At 33.3% G+C, this 17,359-nt stretch overlaps 1 protein-coding gene across 1 annotated transcript; it reads right to left on the bottom strand.

Annotated features, from left to right (window-relative positions):
• Nucleotides 1–348: 348 nt before the first annotated feature.
• LOC106058632 (alanine--glyoxylate aminotransferase 2, mitochondrial-like) lies at nt 349–14,908 on the bottom strand. Its single transcript, XM_056035666.1, has 13 exons — nt 14,660–14,908; nt 10,456–10,556; nt 9,343–9,527; nt 7,320–7,443; nt 7,047–7,141; nt 6,780–6,939; nt 5,907–6,038; nt 5,308–5,400; nt 5,005–5,077; nt 4,283–4,431; nt 3,680–3,829; nt 2,245–2,343; nt 349–2,106 (listed from the first exon to the last, which is right to left on the bottom strand). The coding sequence occupies exons 1-13, from the start codon at nt 14,709–14,711 to the stop codon at nt 2,005–2,007; spliced, it is 1,515 nt and encodes a 504-aa protein (XP_055891641.1). The 5' UTR covers nt 14,712–14,908; the 3' UTR covers nt 349–2,004.
• Between the last annotated feature and the right edge of the window lie 2,451 nt (nt 14,909–17,359).

Here is a 17,359-nt window from a genome sequence, read left to right as displayed (position 1 = left end):
CCGATGTGCCAAAAACCCAAAATACAAATATGTTCTGATGGATGGTTAAGTCCAGGAGTAGGTAATGTTTGAAAATCTGGTAATTTTTTCGCTGTTGTTGGGTAGATGGTGTTTTAGGGCTAGCTCGTCAGTAAGTTGGATCAGAGTTCTTTGCTTTTTTCCCCTATTTCTAATGGTACAAAGTAGAGCAGTATATTGCTAGTATAACACTAAAACTAGTAGTAGTAAAAAGAGACAATTAGTTTGAGATGTACTTTTCAAGGCTAGCAAGAGACACATTAAGAAACAAAAAAAATAGTATCCTCGCTTAACAGCAAACTAAAAACATGAAAGGAAATGAAAACAATATTATTTCATGCAATTAATACTTTATTATAATAAATGAGATTAACTAGCAACAACATGATTATATCAGCTGTGGACAAATATGGCAATACTTTATGGCTTGTGCACCCAGAAGCTGATGACCTTTACATGATCTGCCCCAGAGATCACAAGGTCTGGAAGTGGAACTTTACTCTTTACTTTATGATCATATAGACAAAGAATTAGCTTCAATTCATTTCATGAGATTTTTGTGTGTCTTCTTTTGTATGATAATGTACTTCATCAGCCAAATGTCTTGTATAGTTGAGAAGGCCAATACAGATGGGTTTTAACAATAACAATGTGGCAGTGAGGGACTAGTGCTAGTCATTATATGTTTTCACTAAAACATAAAAACATCAAACCGTAACAGAAATACAAGAACATCACACTATAACAAAAATATAAGAACATCATACTATAACAGAAATACAAGAACACCACATTATAGCAGCAATACAAAAATAGAAAGACAAGAACATTACACAATAACAGAAATATATCACAATCTTTAAATTAAACATCATGTTCATGTTACTTTCATGTGGGGAAATGATTATAAAAAGGGGTAACAACATATGTATGTAATTATGAAAACCAATGAAAAACAAAATCATAAAAAGATTGTAGAATAGAATGGCTATTTTTTAAGGCATAAAACTTTTTAAAACTTCAGTAAAACAGACACAAAACATGGGTAGAATATATACATTATTTTTTCTTTGGCTTAGTTCTACTTTTAAAAATCAATACCAAAGTTATTGTTACCTCTGCCAAAAGGTAAAAAAGGTTTTGACAGAGATTAAGCATAATAAATTTCATTTACAAAAGCGGGAGATTCCCCCTTACATTCCTCAGGGATCAAATTCTCTTTACATTAGTAAAATATCAAAGTTAGAATGCAGAAAAACAAACTTCAGACAATCAACAAATACAGAGCGCATAAGTATTAAAGGACTGGTCTATGATTATAAAAAGCATGCTGAAGAAAACCCTGTAAGCCCTATGACAAAATGAAGCACAAATAGCACAATATATATTACACAATATTATTGGCCATTTACTTCATGTAAGGTAAATGCAGCTGAGTGTTTATACATTACACCTGGAATAGATGAGAGTAAATAATATCTTTTTTATTTTTTTTGGTGAGCTTTTCTCAGAAAATATAATAACATAGGTATATATGTATAAGTATATGTAATTCAGATCAAGTATATATTATATACATTATAACAATTATAAAAGAAATGAAAAAAAAACCAACAATAACAAACTTCACAACATTTTGTGATTATTACTTTTACAGGTTCTTCTTTTATATTATGCATTACAAGCATGACTGACTAGACACATGATGTAAAAAGGGTAAGTATTAGATCAGTAAAAAAAAAAACACATTTCAAAGAAAATACCAATACTCTTCAGAGATTTTGATTACATATTATACCTTTGTTTCAATTGAACAGAAATTTTGTATCTCTTAAACCTAAGCCTGTACTTTATATTCACTAAATAGTTTACTGTACTGGTTTGTTGAGTAGGCATAAAAGAGTTGGGAATAAATTTTGTACACTCATTAGAAATAAAACAAAAATCAAAGGTATTTAATCATCCATAATTGTAACTAAGGCAAGTTTATTTTTTGTTAGCATGTTTCCTCAATGCAGCCCTCATGACAGCTATACTAAAATCCACATCTGCTCGAGTGATACACATGGGTGGTTTGATTCGAAAACACTGAAATATAATGGAAATATTAATGACATGAACAATTATCTCAACAAAACAAAAAAACATTAAATTAAATTATTTTCTGAAAGTTTCTTCTACATAAAATTAACATATTACAATCTGTGCACTAGGTCAACAACTTACATTTCCAAAGAGACCTCCTTTGCCAATCAATACTCCCATATTTTTGGTATCTTCCCAGATTGAGGCTACTTCCTCCGCAGGCAATGGAGTTCTTGAAGCCTATAGTATCAAATTACCACAATTGATAAACAACAAGCATTTTTCATGTGAATGTTGGCATCATGAAATACAGAATAATTCCTTTGAGATACATTGTAAGAGGTCACAGTGAAAGAGATGAGAATGTCTACCTCAACTATGACAATGTCTGATCTAACAAGAAAAACATCATTAGAATGTTAAATTATGTTTGGAAATTTTTGAGTCTTGTATTATTTGTATTAAAAAGACAACTGCCACACACTGTATCATAACTTCTCCATTAAGGATAGTACCCAATGACTAACGAATGATGAATGGATCAAGACATCTGTGTGTAGTTACACAATGAGAAGTTAAACTTCTCTTGTGTGTTTTGTCTGTTTTATTTTGTGGAATGTTATTTTTAATTGAAAAAGAGTCCTTGTTGTAATTACAACAAATTTCCAATAAGGATCAATAAAGCAGCTTTAGTCTTAAATATTATGGGCAAATGTTTGGTTTATAAGATGTAAGATGTAGTATATAGTGATGAATACATTTGTCTACATAAGATGGGAAATTAAGATGGTCCTTTAAGAATCTAAAAGTAAAATTTCCCTTTCAGGCCTATAGGGCAGATGATTTAAAGGGTTCATCTGTTTCTGTGGCCAACAGTTAACAAGGGTGTCATATGGCCAGCACAACGACCAACCTCCTATACTTTTCTCCAACTAATGTCAGGTACCCATTAAAGATGGCTGAACTTAGAGGCGCCCAAAGATCCAAAATAATAAACCCCAGTTTTCACTAGAATTTGAACCCGGGACCCCTGTTTCGGAAGCCAGGCGCTTTAACCATCAGCCACTGTCCATCCATTTTAAGAATCTACATTCTCCTAAATAAGAATTAGCTTCAAGTAATAATAATTTTTATTTATAAAGTGCTGTTAACAAACAAAAAATATACTAAAAAAAAAAATAAAAAATATACTAAGTAATATACTAAACTATGAATAAAAATTAATTGCAGTGATTACAAAAGTTGAGGAAGGATATGTGGTAGTTGGAATATTTAACTAAAACATCTCACATATCCAAGGCAAATGTATGCAGCTGATAATAGAGCAATTAAAATCTAGACCTGGACATATTTTTCTCAGCTAGGGATATTTTAACAAGAAATTCCAAAAATATAATAAAGCAAAAAGTATCAAACGATTGGACTATCACAAAAAAAAGAAGTTTGCAAAAAAAAAAAAAAGATTGGTCACAAAAAGATTAAGGCTAACCAGCCTGTTATAAGATGTACTTTTGAAGCTAGTTTAATAAAAAATATTTGCTAAAGATAAATATCAATAAAAACAACAAAGCATTACCTTGTCTTTGACAAGTTCCACACCAATCATCAGGCCCTTTCCTCTAACATCACCCACAACTTCAAACTCATTTCTTAGTTTTTCTAATTCTTTAATGAAGTAAGTGCCAACATCAGCACACAAACCTTGAATGTTTTCTTTGTCTATCACCTGTAGTTCAAATAAGTACAAGTCAATAATTGAGAAACAAATCAAGGGGGAAGAAACTTACTTTTACACAGTTAAAAAATGTGTCATGTGGCCAGCTCAACGTCAATCACTTTTCCAAAATAATGTCAGTCACCCTAAGTTCATAATTCACACCTTCACCTAGATTTGAACCTGACACCCCTCTGTTCAGAAGCCAAGCACTTTACCACACATTTTATTCCCTAAAGAAGGTAAAAATTTGACACTAAAATGAAGATAAAAAATATACATTTTTAAAATATTTATTAACAATTTGTGTGCTCAGGTAAAAAGAAATATGTAGAATAATATGTCTTGGAATGTTGCTTAGTATAAAGTTTCACACAAATTAGAATGAATCCTGCTATTCTGTTCTTGAGAGAAGAAGCACACATTTTGCTGGGCTTGCTCATATTAGTTTTTAGAATAACTTACTTCAAGAACAGCTTGACCAACAGCTGAGGCCACAGGGTTACCACCAAAAGTGTTGAAATGAAGAGCCTTGCCCATAGTAGCAGCTATCTCTGGAGTGGTCACCACAGCTCCCATTGGAAATCCATTGCCAATCCCTTTAGCCATTGTTACTAGAAATATAATGGAAGTTTTTATTGTACTTAAAATGAACATAAAGGTCTCAAAAATTGAAAAGGAATTCTAAAACTATTACATATAATAGATTACCCTAATTTTTTGGGGTTAGAAAATTTAAAAAATAGATCACCTTCACTTTTCTCCTAAATGTTTTTTCATAAATAAGTTGGCAATTCTCTTTCAGTGTAAAAGTTAAGAAAATAAATATTTAAGCAGCTATGTTGGAGACCTCATTCAATGAATTATCACATTAATATACTGTTTTTCAGTAGATCCAGAATTGCCTTTAATATGTTTTATTAAGTATTATTATTATATGCATGAATGAAATACTGGTACAATTAGTAGAGTTTTCTTTTCATTTGCTTTTTTTTTATTCATTTTTTTTTTACTTTAATAAAGTAGAGTCAAAACAAGATCATTCACCACTAAAATGTTATAACTGCAGCTCACTGACAGTAAATAGGCCAAGTAAACATCATGAGGTACTATCTGATAGCTAGGCAAAAAAATCTACATATATTGCAAATGAAACTATAAAAAAAAAAGTGTTCTAAAATGTTTACCTATATCAGGCATAACACCCTGACTTTCAAATCCCCAATAATGTGAGCCCATTCTACCAAATCCAGTCTGCACCTGAGGAACAAAAGAAAAAATCAAACTTATAATACATTATTTTTTTAGTAAAATGAGTTCAGTGATTTTTTGGTTTGAATGTGTCTGAGTCAAAAGAAAATTGTAAATTGATAACAAAAACAATTATTAAGCTCAAAAGGAGTAATATACCCTTAGCTCTCTGTACAGCTACCAATACTTGTGCTGTTTTTTTTAATCTTCAGTCATTTAAAAAAAAAAAGATAACTTACCTCATCGGCTATGCACACTCCTCCATTAGCCCTAATCTTTTCATATGCTTTCTTTAAATATCCATCTGGCAATTGCACAGCACCACCAACACCCTAAGATAGTATTTTATATCAAGTGTAGGCATAAATAGTCTACATATAATATATAAAAGACATGAATTGGTTAATTGCCTAGCAATAGTATCTCCTATATCTACTGTCAACTAGTGGGAGCAAAAGATATTAAAAAGCGTAAATTGAGCTGGATAGAACACATCCTGCGAAAAACCAATAACCAATGTTACAAGGCAGGCCCTTGATTGGAATCCAAAAGGAAAAGAAGTAAGTGGGCAGGCCCAAACAAACCTGGAGGAGGGCGTTCATACGCAAAGTTGAGGAAACTGGAGTGATATGGAAGCAGATGATGAAAGCTGCTCAGAATCTAGTTTGGAGTTTGGTGGAGAGGTGTGGTTGCTGCCTGGGGGCTAACGGAAAGAACTTGTCATCTCCAAATATCAACAAAGTCATATGGAGATTATTTGAGCTTATTAATTAACTATCAGTTTTGCAAAGAAAAAATTGTCAAGCAGGTTACAATATTAAGCTATCAATTATTCTACCTGTATCGCTTCAGCTATAAAGGCACCAACTCGGCCTTTGGGCATAGAATATCTTAAGACATCTTCTAGTTGATCCACATACATGTCACAGGCTTTACACTGACCTTGGGGACAATCACACTGACGCCCAGGCTAAAAATAAATTGAAAGTACATCAAAGCTAACTAACTGCATCATTTCTCTCGGACAACTGATAAAAACTGACAATCAACACTAGAACAGTTTGTCAACACTGTTGTGAATAAAGTTCGTTCTTTATTTTTAGCTCTTTCTTTTCAATTCCTACTATTGTAAGACAAATTTCCATATGGACAATAAAGATTATTATTATTATTAGTAGTAGTAGTAAATATTGTCTTCATAGCTGGGTGGTAAGGAAAAAGTTGGTAAAAAGTTGAAGTGTGGAAGTAAATTTGATTGAGTGTTTCATTAATATTGTGAATGACATTGATCAGTATGATCAGTTCCTGTCCGACCAAATCTGAGCTTTTTTGAACATAACAGAGAATTATTTTTTTTAACTTTTATGTCACTTGTTTTAATTTAAGATGGCTGAAGAAAAAGCATAACAAATTTGAGTTAAAAATTAAAATAAAAGAGCAGTGCTTGCTTGAATTTAAGCACCATAAAAAAAAGATTTTTTAGCCACAAAAAAAAAAAAAAAAAAAATGTATATTAATATTTAAGAGTATCACTTTGACTAACCAAATTCATACAACAAAATACTAATACTTCTGCAATTTTATTAATCCTTACAAAAAATACCCTATCAAAAGTTTATGTAAGACTTTTTTCTTCAAATGCACAATGTTTAAGTTAATAAATAATTGTAATATAAAAAAAAATATTAATATATTTTTTTTTCTTTTTTACCTGGGCAGGTGAATCTCTGCAGTGTTTACCACCCCAGGGTCCTCTGTAAGGATCAGGATTCATTGCTTGCTGGAAGCCAAATCCTGTAGGATTGTTGTACCTCCATGTTGACAGTGCAGTCACACCCATCAAGTACGGGCTTGCACCATGGTAACCATTTCTGAACATGAACAATGGTCACAGAGGTAATCAATAAACATTCTACACATATATATATAAGCATCTGTAGCATAAAGTAAAGTTTAAAAGTTTTAAAGCACTGCCTGCCTGAGAGAAATACAGTCATATACTCCAGTGTACATTCTGGCCATTAACACTGCCAAGTCATTAGCTTCAGATCCTGAGTTGGTAAAGTAAACAACCTGTAGAGAAGCAAAATGTATTAATAGCCTAGCAATTTAGAAAAACAAAAGGTTAACAATTTTACCTATAACTCCTCCAAACAGCATTGTTTTAATAAACTTGTTAAGTCAACGATTTATTTATTGTTTTAAATAGAAGGCATATAATCTTAAAATGAACATATTTAAAATTAATTACCTTTAAATTACCAGGAAACTTTGCTACCAACTGTGCTGCATATTCATGAATCTTGGGATGTAAATAGATATTTGTTGTGTGCCAAAGTTTTTTCATTTGTTTCTCTGCAGCTGCCACAACAGCCCTGTATATATCATACAAAAATAATTTTCTTCATTTTATTGAATAACACATACAAATCAATGAAATCAATGATAGGACATTCTTTTTTGTTGATAGAGTACAAATGTAAAATACTTGTTAGATTATTGTTAGTAATACAGCTATATATATATATATATATATATATATATAGTGCTTTTTTTTGTAAAAAAAATAGGTGCTGGTACTCATTGATTAGGTGCCGGTACTCAGAAGTTGATTGCTTAACAATTATCTACTAAAAATTAATAATATACGTTAAAATACAAGAAAAGTAATAATTTTTTCAAAATATATATATATATATATATATTTTTTTATATATATATATTTGTATCATCGAACCACGATGGACGAACTATATATATTTATATTACCTTTCTATAGTGTCATTCTCAGTGCACTTTGGTCTAATCTTTTTGTGGAAATGTGATGGGAGGGGTATCTGGAAAAAAAGTTTCTGTGCTGCTTATAGGCTCGGCAAACACTTTAGCATTTAAGTTCAAGCCCACAATGAAAGGTAGCCAAATGGTTTAAGCTACTCAGCCACACATCTCACTTGTGTTCAGTAATATTTATACAATGTTCCAAACCCAATGAATATATATATATATATATATATATATATATATATATATATATATATATATATATATATATATATATATATATATATATCCTGGTCTACAATGTCTGCGTTCTGAGCACACTTCTTTATGGCAGTGAGAGCTGGGCAACTTACATGCGTCAAGAACACAGATTAAATAGCTTCCACCTACGCTGCCTGTGACGCATAATGTGCATCTCCTGGAGGGATCATGTCACCAACCAGGAAGTTTTGACACGGGCCAACATGCACAGCATCTATGCTCTCCTTCAACAGAGAGGACTTCTTTATGGCAGTGAGAGCTGGGCAACTTACATGCGTCAAGAACACAGATTAAAAATAGCTTCCACCTACGCTGCCTGTGACGCATAATGTGCATCTCCTGGAGCGATCATGTCACCAACCAGGAAGTTTTGACACGGGCCAACATGCTCAGCATCTATGCTCTCCTTCAACAGAGAGGACTAAGCTGGCTCGGTCATGTCACTTGCATGTCAGATGAAGAATCCCTAAAGACATCCTATACGCTGAGCTTGCAGAGGGAGCCAGACCCAAAAGCCGCCCAAGACTAACCTACAGACATGTCTGCAAGCGAGATATGAGAGCCACTGTCATCGAAGGAGGAGGAGAGAGCCCAAGACCGGAAAAAGCATGGAGACAGACTGTAGGTGCTGGTACGAACTTCGTCGAATGCAAAAGAAATGAAGCTGCGTCAGCCAAGAGAAAGAAAAAGAAATCTGCCCTGTCAGCTAGCCCTAGGACAGATGAATATACATGAACGAACTGCGGCAAACTCTGTCGCTCCAGAATTGGCTTGATCAGTCACTCCAGATTTTGCCCCATCTCAAGACGTAACCAAAGCCAGTGACTCATCTGGGCGCATCCATTGTCTTTGGAGACAGAAGGAGCCATATATATATATATATATATATATATATTCAAAATTAATTACACCTGCTCTGTGACCCAAGCTTTACAGGTGTCTTCTGAACAGCTCATAATTATTAATTTTTAATATTTTAATTGTATGTCATATATTTAATAATTAAAAAAAGGCTTCTTTGAACTAGCAGGTGAAATAAAGTTGCCGATATCTATGGCATATTGTTAACAAATGGTATTTTGTGGCTAGAAAATACTCCTAAAGAAATGTCAGGTATCATTAGTGCTGGGCAGACTCAGTGGCATTATAAAATTCTAAATAAGACACACCTACACTGACCACAACATTAGCAAAAACATTTACAAACTATTAGTTTACTGCTGTTGTCTTACGGGTGACAATGTCCAACACTAACTGTGACTATCCCAGCAAACAGGTCCAAGTAGCGTTTATTGTTAGTGTCCCATAAATATTGCATGTAACCCTGATGAACATAGACAGGTTCTTTGTAAAATGTAAAGAGGGCAGGATTTAAATTGTTCTTTCTTGTTGACAAAACACTGTTCAAGTCAGGTCCCTGAAAACAAAAACACAAAGGATATTAAAAAATTATATTTACTGTTGTTTGCTTTTAGAAGCACCTCTGCTTCCCCCAAAGCAATCAAGGATAAGTTAATATTTATAATTTAGTGTTTAGCAATGAGTTGATATCCTGGAGTGGGTTTTATTTAATTTATCAGTAAAGTGATGTACCTTGCATAGAAAATGTATATTAAAATTTAATTTCTCCATCTAATGTCCAAAATAAATAATTTCTAATCAGAACATGGCACTGACAAGGATTCCATTTAGAAACAAAAGAAGCGAAGGTAACTGAGGATTTGAAAGAGACAGAAGAAGTGCTGGTCACAGGGAGAACCTGACATGAAGTTCAATAACTTGCAGTAAACAATAAGAAATAGTCAGAATTTATTGCTGCATTTTGCTGTCTTATGCTTCATAAAGAGTTAATATTTCAAATATTGCAAGTAATTATGAATAATAGCAGTAAAAAAAAACAACATGTAAACTTCACAATATCAGAAGACCTTCTAAGTTTCAAAATTATGAAATCATTACGATAAGATAAATCACATAATTTTATAGTCAAAACAAATGGAAATTCAATTTGACTAAAACTGTTGACTTCAGCATTGCTATGATAACAATAATGCTAACACACACGCACAAATAGAGCTTGATGAATTGGGGATTTTATGGTTATCATATTATGAATAATAATGATTCCTCAAACAGCTAACAAGATACTCTTTTTTGTATCTCAATTAGAAAAGAAGAGGCTGTCGGCCTTAAGGTTGCATATTTAATGATTTGCAAATTAATGTTTGCTTTAAATTAAATCCAAATAAAATAATTAAGCCTTTGTAATTCTACCAAAAGTCAATGACATTATAAAGAAAAAGAGATTTCCAATGTCAATATAATAAGTAAACTATAATCTTTACCTCATGTTTACTAGGCTTGAAGCTACATGCTGGCATCTCTGGAATGTCATTTGCTGCTTGTGATGCTGGGGCTGTGCATCTAAAATGCCTAACATTCAAGCCTGAAAAATAGTAAATCACATTTTAACTGAATCTGATCTTAGCAATACATTTCAAAGGATAACATTATGAACATTTCTGCTTAAACAAATCTGGTTACCTATTTTGATGACAAAAAGATTTGTTCTTCTTATCTTAGAAATTACAGACATATCCATGTGAGAATCTAGTTGTGCATGTTAATTAGAAACTTAAACTCTGCAAAGTCATTGGTTTTCCAGGATGATTTTAACAACCTGTTGCATGCATTGATGGCAAAAAGAAAAATGTGTCCTAACATATAGAATAAGAAATAGGCCTTTCACTTTGTGTCTCTGAGTATTTTATATTGGTTTATGTTTTTGTAATTGTAACGTATGGTTTAGTGTGTTTATGTTTTTATTGCCAATTAATGCTTTAGTCTATTGTCCTGAAGTGTCTCAAATTTAGTGATTTTACTAATGGTGTTACTTTAGTCAAATGGGAATATTCCTTTGTTATAAATCTCATGGCTCTGTTTTCTTGAGTTGAGAGGGTTTCAATCAGGGGACTCATATTCTAATATTGGTCTGACCAAGGTTAAATAGCATTTTAGTTTTATGCTCTTGTTTGTATTGTATAAAAAAAAATCTTTTTTATAAAACCTAATGCTGTGTCTTATTGACAATAAGAGACCAAAACTAGTACTTTGGAGTTTTTGGGCTATGGATACTCAATATCCAAAAGTCTTCTTGTTTAGCAAAGATTTTTCTCAAGCACTTTCTTTCAAAGTTGAGAATCTAATACAACACCTAGCAAAAATAAACAATAAAACTAACTTATCTATGATTTATATTATATAAAACTATGTCCCATGTATTACAAATCTCTATGTGTATGATTTATATAAATCTATGCCCCATGTATTACTAATCTATATGTGTATGCTCAAAAGGCACCCGAAGATCCCATATTACAAATTCCAGTCTTCAACAGGATTTGAACCCAGGACCCCTGGTTCGGAAGCCAAGTGATTTACCATTCAGTCACTGTGCCTCCTAAAATTAAAATAAAACATTTACAAAATTTAGATAATAAAAAGCTTTAAAATGTGTCAAATAATAAGGTATATTGAATAGGAATAAACAACACACAATAAGTATGTGTGTGTTCATTTATTGTTATTGACCATGAAAATCACTCCAAATAATAGAATGTACTTTTGACTTTAAAAACAATGGAAGTAAGACTTGAAATGGCCTACTGTTTATATAATTAAGAAACAATACTTTGGCCTCTTTCTTGCTATTTCTAATTTTGTATTATCATTATAAAAAAAAATTGGGTATATAATGTTTGATTAACTATGTTTCAATGCTGTTTTGTGCATATTTTTAAGGGGGTTAAAGAATATGTCTTTAATTCAAATTATTTCAGTAATACCATTAATGTTTTCTTCAGAAAGAGTACCCAGTTACAGGAGTCTTACTGTAATTGTAGAAGGTAGCAGAGGAAAAATAAAATACCATAAATCTTATCAAGGTCTACTTGACCTACAGTAACTTTCTGTTTCACTCCCTTTCCTAACTATGTCAAAGTCAAAGAAGAGAAAAAGTAACCCGATTTCATTTTAGTAGTCTTATGGTCACAACCACTTTCAAATGAGTCAATTAGCTACCTGTATAGTAAGCACTAAGCTATAAATTTAATATTATTGCTAGAGTTAAAGTTTTTTTTTTTAAGTCATACAAACAATTACACAAAATAAAGGTGTAGATTTGAGCATATTGAATTAATTTCTCAAAGATTTTAAAAAAAAAAACACATTCACTTATGCCCCTTCCCCCCACTGTTACATAAATACAGTGCAACGATACGGAGTACTGGCACCTTTTCAATGCGGGGAAAAAGTTATTACTATTCTTATTATTAATTTATTAGTAGTTAAAAGTTAGACAATCCATCACTGAGTAACTGCACCTATTTTTGTTTTTTTTTATAAAAAAAGCACTGTTTAAATACATATCCATATATTTTTTTTGCAAGAATACAATTGGCGATGCTATTATCAGCCTCCTTCAGTTGTACAACAACCATATTTCATCTTGTAGAGTACTTTTCAAGTGACTGTTGAACTCTATTATGGAGAAACATTCCTGTCCAGATACAACGCAGGTATAGGTGACATTTTCTTTGGTGGTAATGGAACCAGCTATTTTTTGTCAGGCTCTCTTTTCTTCCAGAAAATGGGCAATGTTAACTTACTGTGGTGGATAACAGATCTGTAATTAACTATCTTATATTATTGATCAAGTATTGATCAATATCCAACAGAGAACAAATTTAAATCTGTGCTGGAAAAGAAACGAACAAGAACATAATAGCTATTTCCAGACAAAGAAGAGTGAATTTAAAATTATTGTGGTCTACCTTAGTTGTTGTTTTTTTTAGTAGATCTACTCTTAAAGATAATAATTGGCATTATCTGGGTGGAAAGAGATACTCCAATAAGATTTCCATTTATTTAATTCATCTAGATCTTATATTTGTAAAGTTTCAGTGTCTTGTGTTTTTTATTGTTCTATAAATATGTTACATATATAGCACTAATGACTGCTACTGATCCAAACTTTGGACACATCATTTACAGCATTTGCATAGAGAGGAGGGAACATTGTGTAGGTGACATCATTCTCACCATAACTAATAGATTCCCACGCTTTCATCTATTTCTATGTGATAAATCATAGTCATTCTTTGACTAAAGTTACTAATATACTAAACTAAAACACAACAACCACAACATATATTTTATAATCCTAATAACTAAATAATTAATATAGATTTAGATCTATATAGTTAATAATTTATTTATATTTTAATTTTCTAACAATAATGCCATCCCAATGGCAATATCTGCCAATATTAGATTCAGACATGCATGATAGTGATATCAATGATTTATTATCATGTATATCTAGATCTAGAAATCATGTAGAAGAGATGTTGATAAATGTTACTTATGTAAATTATTGTAAACTAGTCGACCAGTGGTTCAGCATACGCCACTATTTAGAGATGGGTAAACACTTCCTGAAAGACACAGTTGCCCAAATGGAGTGGGTTTGGGCAAACGACTGTGAATGAATGAAAAGAAGAAACTCTGGAGAGAGAAACATACAATTGTCCATGACTGAAAACAAATTTTGGGAGATACAGGTATATCTTTTTGAACGTTTGGCCTTGTGCTTTATTAATTGTCATGGCAAAGGCTAATCTTACAGGGAGTTATCTGCGCCTAAAGGAAAAAGGCATATTTGAATCTGACAGAGTCAGGGATATCCGGGGTATAAGGACAGTTTGTGAGGTAGCAGCTGTGATAGTTTTACACTTCAGTGCGTTGCGGTGAATGCTGGTAATAGTCAGTCTAGTGCCATTACAGAAACCTCTTCCTGGCATGAGATTTCTAAGAAGCAGTGATAGTAGCGGGAAGTATTTGAGACATCGCCACAATAAACACTGGAAGTATTCATGTAAGCAGCGTATTGTTAAGCAGAGTGTATGACTGTGTTTCCGTGAGTAAGAACAATGGACAGGAAGTCACCATAGTTATTGCAATGTTCGCAAACAAAGCTTACAGCTATCTTGCGAAGTTTGAGAGAAAAGTTTCGTCAATGACATTTTTCCAGAAATATGTGACTGATAGAAATAAACAGTTACCTGATGTAGGAATTTCAACTACATTGAAAGACCTGTTGACTCCATGAAATGTATGTGAAGCGGTAGCAATGGTTATGACTTTTCATCAAAGAGTTAAGAGAGTCTGCGTACATGTATGATGTCCCGCATGGTTGGGCGATGAAGAGAATAATTATGTATAATAGATAAATTCTATTTAATAGCCACCAAGGATCAATGACATTACTTTTACTCATTAGTTTTATCACTCTAGTTCACTCTAGTGTCCAGTGCATATAAGTTAATATAAAATATAACTAATTATATCAAACCATATATTATAAAACTAGATTTATGCTCTGACATTTTAACATCATTTATCATAATTTATGATCTATAATTAATCTATCATTTATTATTTTACTTTAGTAATTTAAATAATTTTATTTACTCAAATTTTAGCTTTTACCTTTGGAATACTGAAGCAAAGACAGCAAAGTCTTGGAGGATTTATGCAACATTTTCCTTTTCTTTCTACAAACTACTGTAGATTAAATACCGTGTTGTCTGTACTTCTGTAGATCTAAATCTATCTAGATTCTAGATCTACTCAAGACAATAATGTAACTCTAGATCTAGAGAATCTAAATCTAACTGTAACATGTAAGTTATATAGTGCACTGTTATTAGTCTAGTGTTAACCTACTTTTCAAACAGTGTAATCAGCTGCAGTTCTGCATTGCCAACTCTTTTTATTAATTAAGTTTCGAAATAGTTGCAAATTGAGGAAACAAAATAAAGAAGAGGAAACTTAATTAATCAAGTTAATAAAAATATTTAATAAAAGTTATAAGTATTTTTAATTCTCTGTTATATTTAAAATTAAAATGTTTTTTTTATTTGTCGTACTTTGAAAAAGTGAAAAGTTCTAAATAGTCGGCAGACTTGTCAGACTTCTAGGCCGATGTCAAGGTCTTTACAGTTAAAATGTAGGTTAAAAAACTTTAGAAAAAAAAACAAAAACTTAAGTCTAAATATGATGCCATTAGAGAATGGTAGTGTCAACAAAAAGATGCTGTGGTTTGTGGGGTGGGGTAGGGAGGGAAAATATGCTTAGGCCTATTAATAAAATGGGCGCAATGACCTATAGCGGCCTATAAAAATATATCGACACAGTAGGCTAATTAGGCTACACTTATTTCTCCGGCTCTGAGACCTGGTTGCTCTATTGAAGGTATTTAAGGATCCTCGAACGCTTCAATCGAAGGTGCCTTCGCTCCATAAGGGGCAAACGTTGGCAAGACTAAATTACAAATAGCTATAATCCGGTGTGGACACTAAAGAAGCACTAATTACCATTCGACAGCTACGTTGGGTCGGACTCTAATCCAGCATGGGAGACGACTGCATGCCAAATGCAATCTTCTTTGACGAGCTTAGAGGAGGACGGCGTGACAGAGATGCCGCCTGTAAGCGCCATGGATATCAACTCAAGCGCCATTTCGCCCTTACTGTCACTTAGGTCTACTGGCATAGAAGAAGTAGATGTCAGCAGATGGCCTCTGAAAGAGACTGTTGAAGAGCTCTCACAAAAGTTAAAGGACACAGACCCAAAAGAAAAGTTCTTGTTGAAGACAGGCGCAAAATACGTAAAGAAAACTTAAATAAACCGCCGACGGACAACAGTTTTGTCAGCACGAAATGCGGAAGAAATATGCAAGTCGCAACTGGGTTTGTGTAGTAGGCTAATTGAAAACACTACACTAATCTTTGATCTTCGGAATCGAAGTCATGGCCATTGATTTCTCTATAGAGAATGGTGTTAAGCAGCTACAGCACTATTCAAATTTTACTCTGGAGAAATGCTGAATAAAATGAGGCGTCTGCATGAGAGCATCTGGCGGCAGTCTATTTAGAGTACGGCGTTTACTCTCCCATATTGATTGCTACTGAGCTTCTTGTGCAACCGAACAGGAGCTTCAACTTACTGTCAGTTATAGGGGGACTCTAGTCCAGTCCCTATTATAATAACAGGCTGCTTCGTATTGAAATGTGGGTAATTATAGGTTGCGGTTGTGTGTGAACATCTTTTGTTCTCCGTAACCAGGCCTAAGAGCATCTGGTGGCAGGGACGACTATAACGGAAGAGACGATCGCTGCTTGCCCAGAAATTACACGATTTCTGTTAATATAAGTCGAGTCTTTGAGTGTCAGGACTGAGTTCTGGTCAGCCTGGGTCTCCTGTTTACTGTAGAGGAGAAAGGGGGGGGGGGGCAATTCAGGTTGTTGACTTCAAAACTGTTATTGTTTTGGGTTGTTTTTACTTGGTGAGATGTTTTTGTTGAATATAATGTAACTCATACTAAGGCAGTGTGTTTTTTGTTCCTAGTCCAGGACAGTTGGACTTTTGGATATAGATATAGTCGAAGTGTAGACACTAATCATTTTTCTGTGTTGTCACTATTCAGTCTATGGAGTATTAAGCTGGTATATTTTTAATCGATACTGGATATTTCAAATGTCTTAATTAACTGATTCTGTATTATAGTGCAGATAATGTAATTAAACATGTTATATGTTGGTGAATTGGCATTCTGAATCTTATTTTGTCGTTGTATGTGTCGTTATGGTATTGCCCAGGACTTGGGTACATGTAGTATGACACATACGTATATTAAAGAGAAAATGAGACTTGACATTGAGTCTGAAGATTCCTGTCGAGTGTTTGTCTTATAGAGTCCGAACATTAGGCCTACTGTCGAGTGTTTGTCTTATAGAGTCCGAACATTAGGCCTACTGTCGAGTGTTTGTCTTATAGAGTCCGAACATTAGGCCTACTGTCGAGTGTTTGTCTTATAGAGTCCGAACATTAGGCCTACTGTCGAGTGTTTGTCTTATAGAGTCCGAACATTAGGCCTACTGTCGAGTGTTTGTCTTATAGAGTCCGAACATTAGGCCTACTGTCGAGTGTTTGTCTTATAGAGTCCGAACATTAGGCCTACTGTCGAGTGTTTGTCTTATAGAGTCCGAACATTAGGCCTACTGTCGAGTGTTTGTCTTATAGAGTCCGAACATTAGGCCTACTGTCGAGTGTTTGTCTTATAGAGTCCGAACATTAGGCCTACTGTCGAGTGTTTGTCTTATAGAGTCCGAACATTAGGCCTACTGT

This window comes from Biomphalaria glabrata, chromosome 7 (assembly GCF_947242115.1).
Source record: "Biomphalaria glabrata chromosome 7, xgBioGlab47.1, whole genome shotgun sequence".
NCBI lineage: Eukaryota > Metazoa > Mollusca > Gastropoda > Planorbidae > Biomphalaria > Biomphalaria glabrata.
Note: the sequence above shows the minus strand (reverse complement) of the source record. Positions and strands in the feature narration are given on the sequence as shown.